General features: G+C 35.7%; 1 protein-coding gene across 1 annotated transcript; it reads left to right on the top strand.

Annotated features, from left to right (window-relative positions):
- Nucleotides 1-7,732: 7,732 nt before the first annotated feature.
- Nucleotides 7,733-16,539, top strand: LOC111506694 (UDP-glucosyltransferase 2). Its single transcript, XM_023161859.2, has 5 exons — nucleotides 7,733-7,995; nucleotides 9,990-10,597; nucleotides 11,644-11,863; nucleotides 15,245-15,464; nucleotides 16,255-16,539. Exons 1-5 carry the CDS (start codon nucleotides 7,764-7,766, stop codon nucleotides 16,532-16,534), a joined length of 1,560 nt encoding a protein of 519 aa, XP_023017627.2. The 5' UTR covers nucleotides 7,733-7,763; the 3' UTR covers nucleotides 16,535-16,539.
- The last annotated feature ends 2,319 nt before the right edge of the window (nucleotides 16,540-18,858 follow it).

The following is an 18,858-nucleotide window of genomic DNA, read 5'->3' as shown; positions in this document are numbered from 1 at the left end:
TTTCTTATTGATTCGCCGTTACTTGATGAAGATCCTCACGATTTGATTTCCACAAACTTTATTTGAAAAATATATGTCACAACATGTTTCGCTTACACAGTAGCATTAGCAAGTGATTTGAATACTTCAAGTTGCTTTTTACACCAATATTTATATGATCACCTGATGCATATTACCTTACATCTACATCAATAATAATATTCTTTCTCGGTTTTTAAGACAACAAGTTCAATAATGGTGATCTATTCGAATCCAGTTGGTTATTCATTATAATGTTTGAATTTTTAACTATATTAATTTCCATTGCTTCCAAATTATTCAATTTCAAATCTTAACTTTCCATGTGCAAAATTTCGAACTCTTCGTTAGATATGATTTTGTTCTAGAAGATGATTTGAATATGTTGAATTTGTTTTCTTATTTACATAGCTCGTATGATGTTCCTGGATTCGATTTCTGAATGTCCTGCCCGTTTGACCCATATATACCTTAGGACACGTTCCACACTTTGATGTATATACTTCTGATTTCTCGAATCTGGATGTTTTGTCTTTATCATTTTTATCTAACTTTTCCAGCATATTACTGGTTCTATATGCAATTTTAATATCTCGTTTCCTCAAAAATGAAGCCACTTTTTCTGTTGAAGCTCTACAATTTTGATTTGCGTAGACATTCTTGGAAAGTATTTTGTTTATTAATTCTGCTTTAAACCAATTGTTAACCGCAATTTGCTTGATGATATCAAGTTCTTCATTGAAATTATCTATTGAAAGAGGAACATTGACCAATCTGTGAATCAGCTATTATAAGCTGATTCACAGCTATATAAGCTATTATAAGCTGCTGTGTAATTTATGAAAAAATGGATATGATTCAAAAGTTGAATCAAGTCAACTTTTGAATTTTCCGAAAAACGTATTGCTGGCATTTTCAAAATCCATAATGCCTGGACTGATTTTCGAAAGCCAAGCTGCAATAGATAGAAAAATAAAAGTTATATTCAATGAGATATCACTCGAATCCCACAACAACGAAAAAAAGTTTCAGTTCCCACTCTGTATGAATAACACACATTAATAATTTCGTTCCGTTTTCCAAATATTCAATAAATACAATAACTCAGAAACTCCTTCCATCCGTAATTAAAAGCCAATTATACTGCTTCAGCTCAGGGCCGTAGCCATGGGGGGATGGGGGGAGCCAGAGCCACCCCCCCTGCTTATTCGACTTGGGAAATTGTTGCGAAATTTTGAGCCGTGAAGTTAGAAAAAAAATAGTAAAAAAATGAATAAAAATTGAAAAAATTAAAATGAGAGAAAAGAAGGGGAGAGGTAATAAGAAAAGGGAAAGAACCGGGAGAAGGTTGGGATTTCCCAACATGCATAACTTGGAGATTCCGTACTTTGAAATTCTGAGTTGCTTGAAAACTTCAAAAAAGTTAAATTTCTCCCAAGTAAGAGAACAGTCCTGATCAGTCCATGAATTTTGAAGTGACAATTTTACAAAATTTCCAACTTTTCGCTGTTTTTTCGACTTGGAAAAGTTGTGAAATTTCGGGACGTGAAAATAGAAAAAATAATAGTAGAAAACAATAAGCACAATATTATTCAAGTGTTGTTTCCTTTCATTTGTATTGAATATTCCTATACATGGTGGATATGGTGGAAGTCCAACGACCTTGGTCCAAACTAGAATAATTCCCATTATTATTTTTATAATCACCAAAATGTATTTTTGTTTGTGCATACCCTAACGGGCAAAAGCATTCAACCAATCTTTGGATAGCTAAGTAAGAAAATCAATATATTATAGTAGTATCTAATCCCTCGGCTTTCATTTTTTCGGAAGTTGGGAAATTTTGCTGGTGGGGTTGGGAAAATTTGAATTCCTTCCCCCCCTGGTATTTCTTTTCGCTACGGCCCTGCTTCAGTCTCATCAGTAAACAAGTTAATGTTAACCTTTGACTTCCATGGTATGTGGTACAAAAATATATTTCAATATTCAAATAAATGAGTTTTGTTATCGGCCTCGGATAAATCAGAAAACATTGATTATTACAATGTGTTGAAACAACGATAAAAATAAAATAAATACAACAATAAAGATTAATTGGCGCTCCGGGGCGACTTCATTGATTCCAGTGGCGCATTCGCTTTTTCAGCTGCAGGAAAACCCGGAAAAACCTGCAGCACCACATCATCTGAAGATCTTGATCTAACAATGTCCTCTCTCTCATAAAACAAAATGTAGGGTGTCTCCAGAAACATCGTTCAGGTTCTTTGATTTCATTGTTCCGAATAGAAAATGAAAATCAAAGTAAAACACTTATTTTTTCCTAAATTATTTGAATATTACTGGAGTTTTTTCCCAACACCAAATCGTTATTTTTAACACCTCGACACGTGTTTCGATCACCAAGTGATCATCTTCAAAGAGGAAGATTAAAACTAAGGTCAAGTGCGAGCTAATCCTATTTATGCTATAAAGGTAACTCATACAGGTGAACCATCCAGGCATACCAACCTAAATTAATTTTACAATTTTGCCTTATCTATTATTTCACAATATATGTTTATATAAAACAATTTTCAGCTATATGAAAATCAATTTCACAATATTGCCTATCCAAATTTATTTTTTCAATGTGTCCTTATGTAGTAATCAGTAAACCCAACAACATTATTTTATTTTATTTTAAAAAGCTATATAGTATGCTCTTTGGTATAGGTCCATCATCGTTATTCATAATATTATTGTGTTTACTTATTTCTACACTCTCATAGGCATCTAGTTGCCTATTGTTGTTAACTTGTCTAACTAATCTTAATGAACTGAAGTCTATGGAATGGTTTTGTTGCAAAATATGATGGGCGACTCCTGATTTTTCAGGACTTCCATATTTTAAGTGTGCTATGTGTTCCTTATTTCTAACTTTAATAGATCTTTTTGTCTGTCCATAATATTTTGCATCGCAGTCCTTACATTCAATTTCGTAAATTCCAGACTTTTCCGAATTCTCGACTTTGTCTTTTGGACTTCCCAAAAGGCTCTGTTAGTGTTTGACTTTTTGACTTTCCAAAGTTCCTCGTATATTGGTGGTATGGAACTGAGATGTATTTATCTTGGTTTTTGTCCTTTCTGAAAGTCGAGATTTCGTTCATTCTTAACCTAAACTTCTCGACTTTCAGTAAGGACAAAAACCAAGATAAATACATCTCAGTTCCATACCACCAATATACGAGGAACTTTGGAAAGATTTTCAAGGAATTAGGTATGAAGGTAGTTTTTAAAACAAGTCATACACTACAGATCCTTTTGGAAAGTCCAAAAGACAAAGTCGAGAATTCGGAAAAGTCTGGAATTTACGAAATTGAATGTAAGGACTGCGATGCAAAATATTATGGACAGACAAAAAGATCTATTAAAGTAAGATATAAGGAATACATAGCACACTTAAAATATGGAAGACCTGAAAAATCAGCAGTCGCCCATCATATTTTGCAACAAAACCATTCCATAGACTTCAGTGCATTAAGATTAGTCAGACAAGTTAACAACAACTGGCAACTAGATGCCTATGAGAGTCTAGAAATGAGTAAACACAATAATATTATGAATAACGATGACGGTCCTATACCAAAGAGCATACTATATAGCTTGTTAAAATGAAATAAAATAATGTTGTTGGGTTTACTGATTACTACAAAGGACACATTGAAAAAATAAATTTGGATAGGCAAAATTGTAAAATTAATTTAGGTTGGTATGCCTGGATGGTTTACCTGTATGAGTTACCATTATAGTATAAATAGGATTAACTCGCACTAGTCCTTAGTTTTAATCTTCCTCTTTGAAGATGATCACTTGGTGATCGAAACACGTGTCGAGGTGTTAAAAATAACGATTTGGTGTCGGGGAAAAAACTCCAGTAATATTCATTACTACCCCAAAGGTTCCAAACAGTGCATCATACGTAAATTATTTGACCTTTTTTCTACGACACTTGCTCGAAAATGTATATATAAATATTTCGCCGAGCTGGATCGGTGCGAAATAAAAGAGTTTGGTAGTATTTTAGCATAGGATCAATAACACGTATTAGTTAGATATACTAACCGGTGTTGTTAGGCAATACCTACGAACAGGTTGTAGTTAGGCCAGTAACATATAAAAACACTAACATAGAGGTAAAATTTAGTCATAATGATCTCCTGAGGATGCTAACTTGGTTAGCACAACGCGCGTCGAGAGACCGTAATTTTCGTTTTGGTGTTGGGAAAGTGTTTTCATTAGAATAATTGAGCAGTTCCCACAAATCTAATTTTCATTCTAGATTTCGTCAACACCGTGGCTTCATCGATAGTAATGACCGTTGACCAGAATAAAAATTTCATTCGTGAAAATTGCTTAATCACCATCATGGATAGTGTCATTGATTCTCAGCAAGTAACGGGTCAATGTATTCATAACCTGCTTTGTTATCGCTAGTTCATATCTCCCGTTCGTCTGTGTTACTCCAAAATAAAATAGGCATATCTTTCCGATTCCATATATCATTTCAATGATCTGAAGTTATTGAGGATAATTTATTTCAACAACAGAGTTCAATGATCTCCAAAGTAACATTAATATATCCGACAGTACATGTCTTTGTAGTGTAAACATTTTCTTTTTTAAAAAACAAACTTTCAGAGCTGAACTCAATGAAGCGATAATATAACCTAAAATAAAATATTGTGCATCAGAACCCATATGCATCCAACTCAACATCTTCAGCAAGAAACAAGGCAAACTAAGACTGGAAAAGAAAGAAGCGCATCTATATCTCAAATATTATTTCTCATAGTTATTTTTCAGTAATGAAGAACAAATCGGAACTGCAATTGTTTCTTTTTTTTGTAATCCACAATTATCAGTTATCATAACATTCATTCTCTCTAGTGAAAATACATTTGACATATGACATATGACACATGACACTGAAATACACATTTGACACAGACTTCGCGGTTGAAGACTCAAGCTGCAGAGCGAAGAATGAAAAGATATACCTGCTATACAAACGGGTCTAAAACTGGAAAAAATCTTTAAGTTTCCATTCTTTTCAGTCCCGAATGGAGACCTTTCGAACCCCCCAATACAATTTTTGTTGTATCCTATTGAACAGTAATCATTATTTGGTGTGACTTTTTGAGCAGTTCATAATCTTACTTGTGCCAGAGAATACCTAGAAGAGTTTAAAAGGTGAAAAAGATATACGTTCGATTGTCATCTTGGTCTTCGCCGTAAAAATCTAGGCTCCCGGTAAAAATTTCAACTTGGCATCACCCACAAGCAGCTTTAGGATTTTCCAATCACTCTACGAAGTCACTTTCAATTGTTTCATGAAATGCTTCAGACACTTTGGAAATCTTTCCTTGTCTAAACTGCCCAGCTGACAATATCATCTACTTTAGCTCGAAGAAAGCAGAAAAATGTCAATTTTGATTTTTTTGTCCTTTCTGCATTTAGAAACATGATGGAATTGACACACCCACCATGAGAATGTCAGAAACCTAAGGCATACAATGTATTTTAAATCATGAAATATACAAAAAAACGAAATTCTACTATTTCGTTTTAACTTCTTTCTGATGTTATTCCGGTGCAACAGTGTTTGACCATATTTGAACAATCATGTCGCTGGAATTGCAAAGGCTACTTCTCAAAGCTTGAAACACTGTTCCGTACCAGAAAACTATACACACCTCAACAACTTTTGATGCTTTATAAAGCCAGACCTTCTTTGGAGTATTGTTCTCATGTATGGAGCTCTGCTCCCAAACATAGTTCGAAGTTGCTGGATTCCATCCAGAAAAGAGCCATCCACCTGATTGACGACGCAAACATCACGTGCAACCTTGATAGCCTGGAACATCGAAGAAATCTCGTGGGTTGGGCTACCTATTGGGCGCGTCCCCAGGTGACGGATAGAGGAACGATCAGGGGACTGAAGGCCCTGTCCGGGAAGCCAATGTGGTCTTACGGACGGAGTCGCCGGACTCCTGGTCAGTGGCAGAAATCAGTAGGGTGAGGGGAACTGAAACCCCCCAAAAGCCTTTGCAAAATATGCCACCGTGATCCAGCCTACCCAAGCTAACGTGTAAGGAATCGTGCCGACAGCTGAATGGCCGCAGGGTGATATACGGTCACGAACGATCCCCTTGGGAAACTGGGCGACACCTCATTGTAATCATCCTACCTCTGGGAACACACATGACAGATGGACAGATGTGCTCACCTCAAGATAAGGCAGTGGCTGGGGATGAACAGAATAAATATTACCTACAACAGCAAGGGCACTTCCTGCGGCGGACGCCAAGAGCTTCGCCTTGAATGAAGGCAAGGAACCGGCTGCCCCTGCAGTGAAGCTCCCCCACTTGTGCACCTCCATGGAGGGAACCCCAAGAAGGTTGAAGAAGCCGCACAACGACAGTAATGTCGCTGCACCTTCCAAAACCTTCGCGAAGGCCACCGTGAGACACCTCAAGGTAGCCAAAAAGAGTGTGTGTTTGGCGAGTCGTGGCCTACAACTGCCAATATAAATATGTCTCCTAGTGACCTGTTTACCTTCCTGGGAAGGACAGGATGGACGATGACCTAGGAGGACAACTCCACGGGACTCCTAAGTGCTGTGAGTCTACACTCACCCTCCCTACTCTACAGGTACCAGATACATCGAAGAAATGTTGGAGATTCGTCTCTCTTCTATAGATACTTTCACGGTAGGTGTTTAAGTGACTTGGCACATTTGATTCCACCAAGAGCGGTACATACCAGAAATACGCGACGAACTGTGGCTGTTTTGAGGTTCAACTCAGTACACCTTTAACTTCACTGTTTGAGAATTATTTCTTCCATAGAACTTCGTTCATGTGGAATAAACTTCCTGAAGACGTGTTTCTAAATGGATTTAATCTCCAGCGCTGTAGTGCTTGGGTTTTGTCCTTAAATGAAAATTAACAAATTTTAGCGTCAATATGTGACATTGGATGAAACATGAATCCATCACTGGTGGCAACTGGTGAATCTCGTTCAAAGCGTCCGAAAGCACAACAATCGGCTGGAAAAGTTATGGCCTCAGTATTTTGGGATGTGAATGGTGTTATATTTATCGACTTTCTCGAGAAGGGAGATAATATCAACAGTGAATATTATATAGCGTTTTTGAAGCGTTTGAAGGTCGAAATTGCAAAGAAACTACCGCATATGGCAGGTCGCAGGTCAATCAAAACAATTACATGGATTGGGCTTCGAATTGCTAGGTCTGGCCTCCGGCGACTTGGTTTTGGTTCGCAGACCTCAAAACAATGCTCACCGGTAAGAAATTCTGCTCGAATGAAGAGGTTATTGCTAAAGCTAAGACCTATTCTGGAACAAAAGATAAATCGTTTTACAAAAGTGGTATTGGAATGTTAGAACAGCGCTGGAATTGTGTGGTTTTTGATGGGGATAACGTTGATGAATAAAGCAAATTTCGAAAGAAAAAAAGCTTTTTTTTTTCTTAGGCCCGGAACTTCTCAACCGGGTATTACAAACCATTGCAATTTCTTGGAAATCAATAAATGTTTATTGAAATTCATAATTAAAAAACCTGCCATCAGCTTCATTGCCTAACGAACGCCTCTGATGTGTGATACTGGGCAGAGTCAAGATAATAACATAATTGCTTGTGAATTGATCATCAAAACACTTCCACTAGTTAGTCTCAATTTGTAAACATGTCACGATACAAATTGTTGTTGGTAATTCTCACCATACTATCCGGAAACGTACCTAAAAGTTTTTGTGCTAACATTCTAATAACAGAAGATTTACCTTCGAAGAGTCATCAAATATGGAATTACGTAGTTGCAGATGCTCTAGTAGCCAGAGGCCACAACGTTACTGTATTGGGGCCAAAATCAATTTCTACAGAGCGCCATGAGAGGTTTCATAGTATAGTCCTGGAAGGTGAGCAATATTAAAATACCAGTTTATCACTGCACTGTTCTCAATAAATTGATATTTAAGATCAATTAGGGATGCCATTTTGTACGCTTGCAAAATAAAAATACATGTTAAATAGTTTCTAGTACTTTAACACAACTATAACTATAGTTGCAACTGAAGTTTCAGTGGAAACTATACTTGCAACTGAAACTTCAAAGATGAGAAGATCATACACATTGGTTTCTCTCAAATACAAACTGAAGTTTGAGTTGAAACTATACGTGCAACTGAAACTTCAAAGATGTGAAGATCATACACATAGATTTCTCTCAGATACAAACTGAAGTTTCAGTTGAAACTATACGTGCAACTGAAACTTCAAAGACGTTCAACTGAAACTTCAAAGATGTAAAGATCATACACATAGGTTTCTCTCATATACAAACTGAAGTTTCAGTTGAAACTTACGTTCAAAGATGTGAAGATCATATACATAGGTTTCTCTCAGATACAAACTGAAGTTTCAGTTGAAACTATACGTGCAACTGAAACTTCAAAGATGTAAAGATCATACACATAGGTTTCTCTCATATACAAACTGAAGTTTCAGTTGAAACTATACGTGCAACTGAAACTTCAAAGACGTTCAACTGAAACTTCAAGGATGTAAAGATCATACACATAGGTTTCTCTCATATACAAACTGAAGTATCAGTTGAAACTTACGTTCAAAGATGTGAAGATCATATACATAGGTTTCTCTCAGATACAAACTGAAGTTTCAGTTGAAACTATACGTGCAACTGAAACTTCAAAGACGTTCAACTGAAACTTCAAAGATGTAAAGATCATACACATAGGTTTCTCTCAGATACAAACTGAAGTTTCAGTTGAAACTATACGTGCAACTGAAACTTCAAAGACGTTCAACTGAAACTTCAAAGATGTAAAGATCATACACATAGGTTTCTCTCATATACAAACTGAAGTTTCAGTTGAAACTTACGTTCAAAGATGTGAAGATCATATACATAGGTTTCTCTCAGATACAAACTGAAGTTTTAGTTGAAACTATACGTGCAACTGAAACTTCAAAGACGTTCAACTGAAACTTCAAAGATGTAAAGATCATACACATAGGTTTCTCTCATATACAAACTGAAGTTTCAGTTGAAACTATACTTGCAACTGAAACTTCAAATATGTGAAAATCATACACATAGGTTTCTTTCAAATACAAACTGTAAAAAAAACCTTTTTTTAACTGAACTATTCTCTCCTGGAAATATTCCCTTTCAATAAAATTCGAAATTACTTTGGTCAGCTTTTTTGAGCTGGTAGATATTTCTGGGTTGACGAGTCAAATTTTCCAATGGTGTTATGATGAACAATTCAAACCGAATATTTTCTAATATTTTGTTGTGTCATATACAAAGTAACTAATATGCTAGTATATATAGCCGTCTTCAAGGCTACAGCTATAGCTATGAAGATGATACCACGATCTGGCACCGAAAGCGCTCGCATATAATAATTTTAAAAGTTATTGAAGCTTCAAATCCTACTATTCTGATCATTCCATTATTGATTTCAATTTGAATTTATATTTATTTTCTATTACCAGGGCAATAACGAGAGAATAATTAGAAAAGTGGAATAAAACCAAGAGAAATAAAAACCATGTTCACTATTTATATATTCAAAGTGTTCACATACCAAGATCTTCAGATGATTTGGTCCTGCAGGTTTTTTCAGGGTTTTCCTGCAGCTGAAAAAGCAAGTTGCGCCACAAGAATCAATGAAGTCGCCCCGGAGCGCCAATTAATTTTTTTTATTGTTTTATAATGTCATCATTTGTATTTTGGAAGTGTTGTTAGATAATAACTTATTTCCCATAAGATTATGATTAACATTAATTGTAATGAAATTCAATATTTAATTTTTGTCTTGATTCATAAGTAGAACTCACATTCGACTGGTTCTCATAACAAAATCAATGTTGAAATTCTTTCTAGGTCTGACCAAGAGTGTTGCGACCCTCTTCACTCCGGATGAGTTAACGAAAGTTGGAGTTATCGACAATATTTTATTGATAAACAATTTCGCTGTGTTCGCCTGCAACTACTCTGTGAATACGGAAGGCTTCAAGTTCCTCATGAACTACCCGAAGGATTTCAAGTTCGACTTGATACTCTCCGACGTTACTTTATCAAACTGCCTTTTGCCCATCAGTCAGAGATTCAACTTCCCACCAACAGCCGCTTTAACTGCGTTTATGCTCCCACCACATGTCTCTGAGGCATTTGGAAATCCTTATCCCCTCTCTTATTTACCTTATGACTTACTCAATTTCTCGGACCAAATGAATTTCTTCGAAAGGCTACAGAATTATGCGTTGGCAAGAATGGATACGTTCTTGAAATACATCTACTTCGAACACAAAATTGAGGAGGTAGCTAGAAGTGCTTTTGGAAATGATATGCGGCCTTTAGAGGATTTTGCAAATAGGCTTTCTTTGCTGATCTGTAACTTAACTCCCGGATTCCATTATCCACGTCCCATCACGCCAAATATCATTCCTGTGGGGGGGCTTCACATCAACCCCAAGAAGAAATTGCCACAGGTAAGTATTAAGAAAAAATATAAATTGATGGATGTAGCCGTTACTACGTGGTAGGAAATTATAATGAAGAAAAGAGAAATGAAACTGTTTACCACTTTTATTTGTAACTAACGTTTCTGCAGTTTCGTCCTATACGGACATTTTCAAACTTATACAATATATAAGTTTGTATAAGTTTAAAAATGTCCATATAGGACGGAACTGCAGTATAGTTAGTTACAAATAAAAAAGGTTAAAAACATAAAAAGTTTCATTTATCTTTTCTTCATTAAGAAAAAATATATTGGTAAGAATGGTATTCAGTGATACTTCATCATTTATCCATTTATGCATTTTAATCACAAGAATTTTTGGTCGTGTCATATATCGTGTACTTGATGAAATTCAGGACAAATTTTACAATCGATTGTATTCCTTCGGTATTCTGTAGCTGTTCTTTCAACAAGTTACCAGAATAATTAGGTCACAACTTCGTTGATAATTTTGGTCATTTTCTAATATTATCTCATCAAATGGAGTAACAATTTTTCTTAATGGTTTGAAGATAGCGCTTCAACGTTCATTTCAATGTGATTGACCACATTTCCTCAAACAGGTTTCGACTTGCACAGAAATTAACAGATTGATGGTCAATAAAGTTCTCATTTCAACTCTGAATAAAATTTTAAAAACCCGTTTTACTGCAACTCTCCATATCTTTCAATAACTGAAATCCTTTTTAGGATTCACAACAAATAATGGATAATTTAAATAGGCAAATGAATTTTTTTCTTTTCCTGGTATTCTAGCATGATTATTTCCGGTTGGTTAATTTCAGGGTTGAGCCTGCTAATGTTTACCACAATATTCAGGTCACAATTCCATTGATCATTTTGAACGTTCTCTAATCCAATGAATTCATCTATTCTAATGAATGGAGTAATTATTCTTCTTCATGGTTTGAACTTGCACAGATATGAACAGATTGTTAGAGTCAATAAAATCCTCATTCCATCTGTAAATGGAACGAAATATTCCATTTCACTGCGACTGTAATATTTTTTCAGGATTTACAGCAAATAATGGATGACTCAAAAAATGGTGTTATTTTATTTGCACTTGGAAGTAACTTGAGATCTGACAGCCTTGCTCCAGAAAAGAAGATTGCAATTTTGGAAGTGTTCGGGCAACTGAATCAAACGGTTTTGTGGAAGTTCGAAAGTCAACTGACTAATGTTCCAAAGAATGTTATTATACGTAAATGGTTACCACAAACAGAAATTTTAGGTACGTAATAATAATGAAAATTTTCAAATCCAGACCTCTTTTAAAATTATTCGGAAAAGCCGAAGCAAAAAACGTTTAGGCTGAGTGTGACTATACTGAGTTCTCAATCTGCTTACTCCTAAGGTAGTGACGCGCTTAAAAGTCTCTGTTCACTATACCGTACCAAACCATGACCGTTAACATACCGGCACATGCTAAAAATATCCTTTCATACAACTTATATGAACCAACTCCCACTAGACCGTTTCGTCAACGGTCCGGCCCGTAGCGTAGCATGCACGTGCCATGACAGTATTCGAGTCGAGAATATTTTGCCGGTGTATGGCACATGACATATTCGATCTTCGTGGTAAACTCTTCTACACGTTCACACTACACTGATGAGTAAGCCGAAATAACATACAATATTTCACATTACCTACAGTTGTCAAAGGGGTATCTAACGATCATCATACCCGTATGATACGGTCATTATACGTGTTGCTTACGGGATTAGAACACGGTTGATCCATTACAGTGGGCAAGGTAGACCTTGTCGTATTATTTTCCGTGTCGTATACGGTCCTAGCACAGCCATGGTTGGTACGGTATAGTGGGCAGATACCTTAAAGGGTTTCATGACTTGACGCCTGGGTCTCAATCTGCCTACTTTTAAGCGTCAACTGTGAGTCCACCGTATGCCCCCTCCCGGGTTGAGTGCCCTGAGTTGAAATCTTCCCCACACAGTTAATGTGCGCAGAACATTCCATCTCGTCCATCCACCTCCGCTCCCCCGGAGCGATCCTCAACTCACTGATGGGCACTTCAGCAAAATTGACATCTGATCTTCTTTGGCCGAAAGTCAGCCTCTAGGTGGTATTACTTTTTGATCTGTTGAATTATTTCATCATGCGTGGGGTCCCCAAAAACTAACCGGAGACGAGTGTCTTTTTAATCGCTAGCGAGTATTGGCTCTCAGTTAATCTGAAAAAGAGATGTTTAAACTTACCGGAGCCGCCTGACAGCGACTCTCGGTGGTGGTCGTTGGTTCTGCTTCGTTGGCTTCCTGTGTTTGTCCCTCTCTTGGAATCTGGGGTCATCCCTATTTAGTGCGTTATGTAAGTCGCTTAGCGCTGGGTTGTCGTGCGCTCGAATTCTGTCGAACGTGTCTCTGCGTGTTTCCCCATGTATGCGTCCACGTAGTGAACGCATACAGATATATATCCCGGAATATGTACCTATTCGGTACATATCTTGGAGCGTTTACGGCGGCCCTTACGCACTTTGAGTCCACCGGCTCTCGTCTGGTATTTATGTCTCTGGACGAGTGGAGGGGCAGACCGGAAGTGGCAGTAACGGTGGAGTTGGTACTGCGAATTAATCGATGAAAAATTCTTTGGATGTTCAACTTCATAGAACTCACGTTTGACACAAGTTGAGAAATAAACTTTCATTTGAAAAAACTTTTTATTATGTGGTTGAATGAATAGATGAACTCCCTGTAATTTTTTCATGAAAAACACTTTGATTTTTTTTTTATTTAGTGTGTCTCTTCCAGTGAAATGTACACACATCGGAAAAATCTAGGGATATTTTTAAAAATGGCAATAATTTTTTTTAGATCGCTTTAGGGAAAAAAAGTTGACGGGTGATTATTAAACGAATGTAACTTACAACAAAATTTATCAAATGGTCAAAAATACTGAGTGCGCATATAAGCAAAACTAAAAAAAAATATGGCTCTTCTTTGGCACCCCGAAAAAAAATAATAATACAAAAAAAATGGAATCAGTACAAAGTATGGTCTCCACGCTGGTTTATTACGGCCCTACATCTATCGTGCATCGACAAAATGAGATTGTCAATGTCTTGTTGAGGTACATTTCCCCATTCAGCGATTAAAAGCTCTCTCAATTGAAACTTTGTGTGAATGTTCCCCATATGCGAAGTAATTCTTCGTTCAAGCATGTCCCACACATGCTCGATGGGATTCAGGTCCGATGATTGTGCTGGCCATGGCAATACATCAACTCCTTCGTTGGTGAGCCAGTCAGTCACTAGACGCGCGACATGTGGACGAGCATTATCGTGCATTAGGTGGAAGTTTTCACCAACAGCACCAGCAGACGGACGGACGATAGGTAGAAGAATGGTGTCGAGGTACTGTCGAGCTGTAAGGGAGCGATTTGGAAAAACGAGATCGGTTCTGCCACCTATCATGATTCCGCCCCATAGCATTACTGTACCACCTCTGTATGTGTGGACTTCCTGGACGTGTCTCAAACGTTCATTATTTCCAGGTCGTCTCCACAGTCTTACTCGACGAGAATCTGGATGAAATCCAAATCTGGATTCGTCTGTAAACAAAACTGTGGCCCAATCATTTGCACCCCGTTTTGATGTTCTTGACACCACTCTAATCTTCTACTGCGATTGCCTCTCGACAAAGGTGGACATCTAAGTGGCCTTCTGTTGTGGAGATCTGCTTCATGCAGTCGATTTCTGACAGTATCACGACCAATGGTTACCTGGTGCGTCTGCTGCAACACGTTAACCAACTCAGGTGCTGTGATTGTCGGTTGTCTTCTTGAGGTTAAGACCAAAAATCGGTCTTGAACTGCAGTTGTAGCGCGTCCTCGCCCTGGATGTTGTTCGGCTGGACTGCCAGTTTCACGGAAACGCCGCCACAATCGACTGATAACACTTTGGGAGACCCCCAAACGAAGAGCTACATCATTTTGTCGCATGCCATCTTGAAGAAGCCCTACAGCTCTATTCATCTCAGCCAATGGTAAGTGATGGCGTTCCATGTTAAAGCACAATATTTCCAGTTTAATTGCTGAGCAAGAACTGCATAGAATGTACAAACTCGACACTTTCAGATTATTCATTTTAGCCCAAAACCTACACTTTGTAAAAAACTTGATAAAAGATTAGTTACCGTTTTTGCAGGCTTTGTTCAACCCATAGAAATCTACAGGGAAGTCGAGTGTACCAATTTAATCGAAATTAAACGACCTCATGCATTTATTTTTATGATATTTAGTATGTTATAAAAATATCCCTAGACTTTTCCGATGTGTGTATATTCACTTCCGTTATTGCTTTATATGTTATTGTTTTATTTACTCTAGGTATTTTTAATATGTATGTATTACATATTATTATACATATACACTCGAAAGATGAATAAACTGACTGATGATAATCGACTTAGAGGGTTTTATGGTTATGTTTTGAACAATATTCGTATATATGTTCCGTCAAATCCATCTGACTCATTTTACATTGATTTCTATCCTCCCTTTAAATAGTATGAATCTGTACAGAAAACAAATTTGAAAGTTTCATTCCTGAAATCAAATAAATTGAGTTGAACTCATTGTTAGGTATTTTTTTCAGCTCACCCAAATATGAAATTGTTCGTGAGCCACGGAGGAGCACTTAGTACTACCGAGGCAGCGTACTTCGGGGTACCAATTATAGGAATGCCATTCTTTGTAGATCAACGTTTCAATATCGAGCTGGTAGTGAGCAAAAAGTTAGGAGTCAAACTTGAATACAGTGCTTTAACGAAAGAATCATTTCTGAGCAGTATTCAAGAAATTCTAGGGAACTCAAGGTTCGTATAATCAATTGATGAACATTATCGGTATCACAGTCAACAAACTTTGTACCTACTTCCTCAATGTATGTTCCGCATAAACTTCCCAACTGAAAAAAAAATTATTTTATTCACTCTAATTCATAAGTAACTACATTGGCTGAAAAGTTTCGGGTCTGACATATAGATGGCGCTGGTCTTATTACATTAACCCCGTTTTCCGTTAGTAATATCCTTCAAAAGGAAACTGTAGAAATTCCATGATATTCTACTCATAAGTTTGTAAGTTGTGCTAAGAGAAACACTACTTTTGTTATTTTCAAAACAATGGATCAAAAACAATTTCGTGTTTTAATTTTACAGTGCTTTTTGATGGAAAAAAATGTCATAGAGACACCAATAATGCAAAACGCAGTGGACGTCCAAGTGAGGCAGTAACATCATAAAACATAAAAAAACCTCAAAATGAATGAATGAATGAAAATTTCTATGTTTTTACCACTTTTAATTGTAACTAACAATACATAAACAAAATAATGATACATCGTGATTGTATCGAAAAAAGTCATGATTTACTTTGAGTATTAAGCTGAATCATAAAAATGTTATAAAAGTAGTGATGAAAGATGCAAAATTGAATTATACAAAAAAAATTCGGTAACATCACGTTGATAGAAGTAACGGTCCATGTTTTGAATGATCCAACAAACAACTATACTCATTATGATTTTTAATGACTCTAGAATCATACGATCAAAATATTGTAGGTTAGATTTATTTATATATACTCATTCATTACAATTTTCAGGTATTCAGTTGAAATCAAGAAATTATCTGAACAATTGAGAGATCAGACTGAGCCGGCCATCAATAGAGCTGTTTTTTGGATAGAGTTTCTCATGAGACACAATGGCACTCACATTTTTGATCCAAAATCAAGGCATCTTTCGAATTTTGTATTATCTTCAACAGATGTTTTACTTTTTCTTTCAGTATTGGCGTGTTTGTTGACATATATTTGCTACAAAGTTTTATTTCTCGTTTTGCGCCGTTTATGTTATGACTGTAGGAAAATAAAAAAAGAATGAGCTTCCATTTTCTTTTACTCTTGAACCTTAGCGAATATTTCAAATCACAATTCCAATTAGAATTTTTGGAACGAAAAGTTCTAATTCTCCATCTTCATATAAAAAAACGGGGAAATCTACTAAAAAAAGGAAAAAAGCAAATTATTTCAAAATAAACTCTTCACGCAACTGTTCATGCAATGAAGTAACTTTCGAACGCAAACAAAAAATTTAAAAAAAGGAAAAGTTAATACAAGCTGAAAATAAAAATTAAAAAATATTATTAACAATGAATGAAACTAGAAATTAAAAGATTCCAAACCAAGTTACGTCACGACGTTTCGATTGTTAGTATACACGATTCACTGAAAAAATATTTTTAGTCCATTAATATTTTGAATGAAATCTCAAATCAAAACATAAAGACTGAATTGTTTTTTGAAATTATTACTGCAAATTTTCTCTTAACTTTGAAACAAATTTTACAACTGTCCGCCCTCTGTTGGAGACTTACTGCATCTCATTATTACTATAGAATTTAAGACCTCAAACCAATGCTCAAACTTTATTATGTTGTTTGAGAGGAATTCTACGCCTCCTCCGTGCGCCGTCTCTTGAAGATTTATAATACTACAATATAATGACTAGAACTTAAAAAAAAGTATTTTCGACAATAAATCGGACTAAAGAGTGAAAAATAAATGTAGTTTGAATAAATATAGTATAAAAAAACTAAAAAAACACGCTTTTAAAGAATATCGAACTAAAAAGTTGAAAATAAATATAGTTGAAAAAACTAAAAAACACGCTTTTAAAGAACATCTAACTAAAAAGTTAATTTTTTTTTAAATAAGCATAAAACAATAAAGATCGAAAAATACTAGTATTATTGTGAAAAAAGCGTGGACGCTAGATATACACAAAATATGGCAGAAAAACGCCCACGCTTTCATCACAATAATACTAGTATTTTTCGATCTTTATTGTTTTATGCTTATTTAAAAAAATTATTTTTAACTTTTCAGTTCGATGTTCTCCAAAAGCGGGTTTTTTAGTTTTTTTAAACTGTATTTATTTTTCATGAAATTTTTAGTGAAATGAAAACGGATCTGTGGAAAATAGCAAAAATATCAAAGTTGTCCTAGTGTTCTTCGATTGACGACTTGTTTATTTTGTGGAAATTCATGTTCACTGAGGATACACTACAAAAACACACTTTTGTCTATTTTCCACTATATTTCTTTATTGTTGACCGGTTTCGGCTATTATTGAAAATAATTATTAATGTGTTTTTGTAGTGTATCCTCAGTTGTCCTAGTGTGATGAAATCTGGTTTTTCGTGATGAATCTGCAAAAGTTACACATTTTTCAAATAACATTTTTTTTGAATTCTATAAAAAAAGGGATCATATAAGACCAAAATTCAAAAGAGAATCCGAATTCGTTTAATTTCTGTATTTCTAATGAAAGTTTTTAATAAATGTTCTATTTTCCTTAATACATGTCTATTAATATGTTGTCTTAAAACAACGATAAAAATAAAATAAAAACAACAATAAAAATTAATTGGCGCTCCGGGGCGACTTCATTGATTCCAGTGGCGCATTTGCTTTTTCAGCTGCGGGAAAACCCGGAAAAACCTGCAGCACCACATCATCTGAAGATCTTGATCTAACAATGTCCTCCCTCTTATAAAACAAAATGTAGGGTGTCTCCAGAGGCTCCAATAAATTTAATAAATTGTTCCGTTCACATTCATTTATAAGTCTCTTCGATATTTTCATTTTTCTAGTTTACTTTTGAATTTCAAATATTTATTCCATTACGAACCTGTAATATTTTCTAATATTCAGTGCATGCAATATGACCAACCTACGATGAATAACCATTATTACTATCAACGTTACCTTCAGATTTTAATTATTTTTTTTTTTATAAAACCCGTTTTCTTCGCCCTTAATTCAGAAGTCACGTGATTACATGATTGGAAGTACTGAAGAATGTTCAGTTAAAACAACATGGTCATTTTCAAATTTTTTTGTTAGCTTCACAAAATACTCATTCCCCACAAAATACCAGAGGTATAAAAATTCAGCCTGAACGGGCCATCCGTAAAAATGTTTTTTGGATATTATTCCTCATAGCAACTATATTTTCGATCCAAAATAAGGGAACTTTCCAACTTTGTGTTATCCTAAACAGATTTGTTTAAAAAAATCTGTTATTTCATTAACCAGCTGTCGCGTTATTTCAATATATTTCCAAACGCTTTATTGACTTTAAGAAAAAATCACCCATCCACAGAAAGCACAACAATAGTGTCAAAAAGAGGATCATCCTGGAAA

The sequence above is a fragment of the Leptinotarsa decemlineata genome, unplaced genomic scaffold (assembly GCF_025532065.1).
Source record: "Leptinotarsa decemlineata unplaced genomic scaffold, Ldec_3_MD MMD2_tig00026328_RagTag_RagTag, whole genome shotgun sequence".
In the NCBI taxonomy this organism is placed as follows: domain Eukaryota; kingdom Metazoa; phylum Arthropoda; class Insecta; order Coleoptera; family Chrysomelidae; genus Leptinotarsa; species Leptinotarsa decemlineata.
This window is presented reverse-complemented; position numbering and strand designations above follow the sequence as displayed.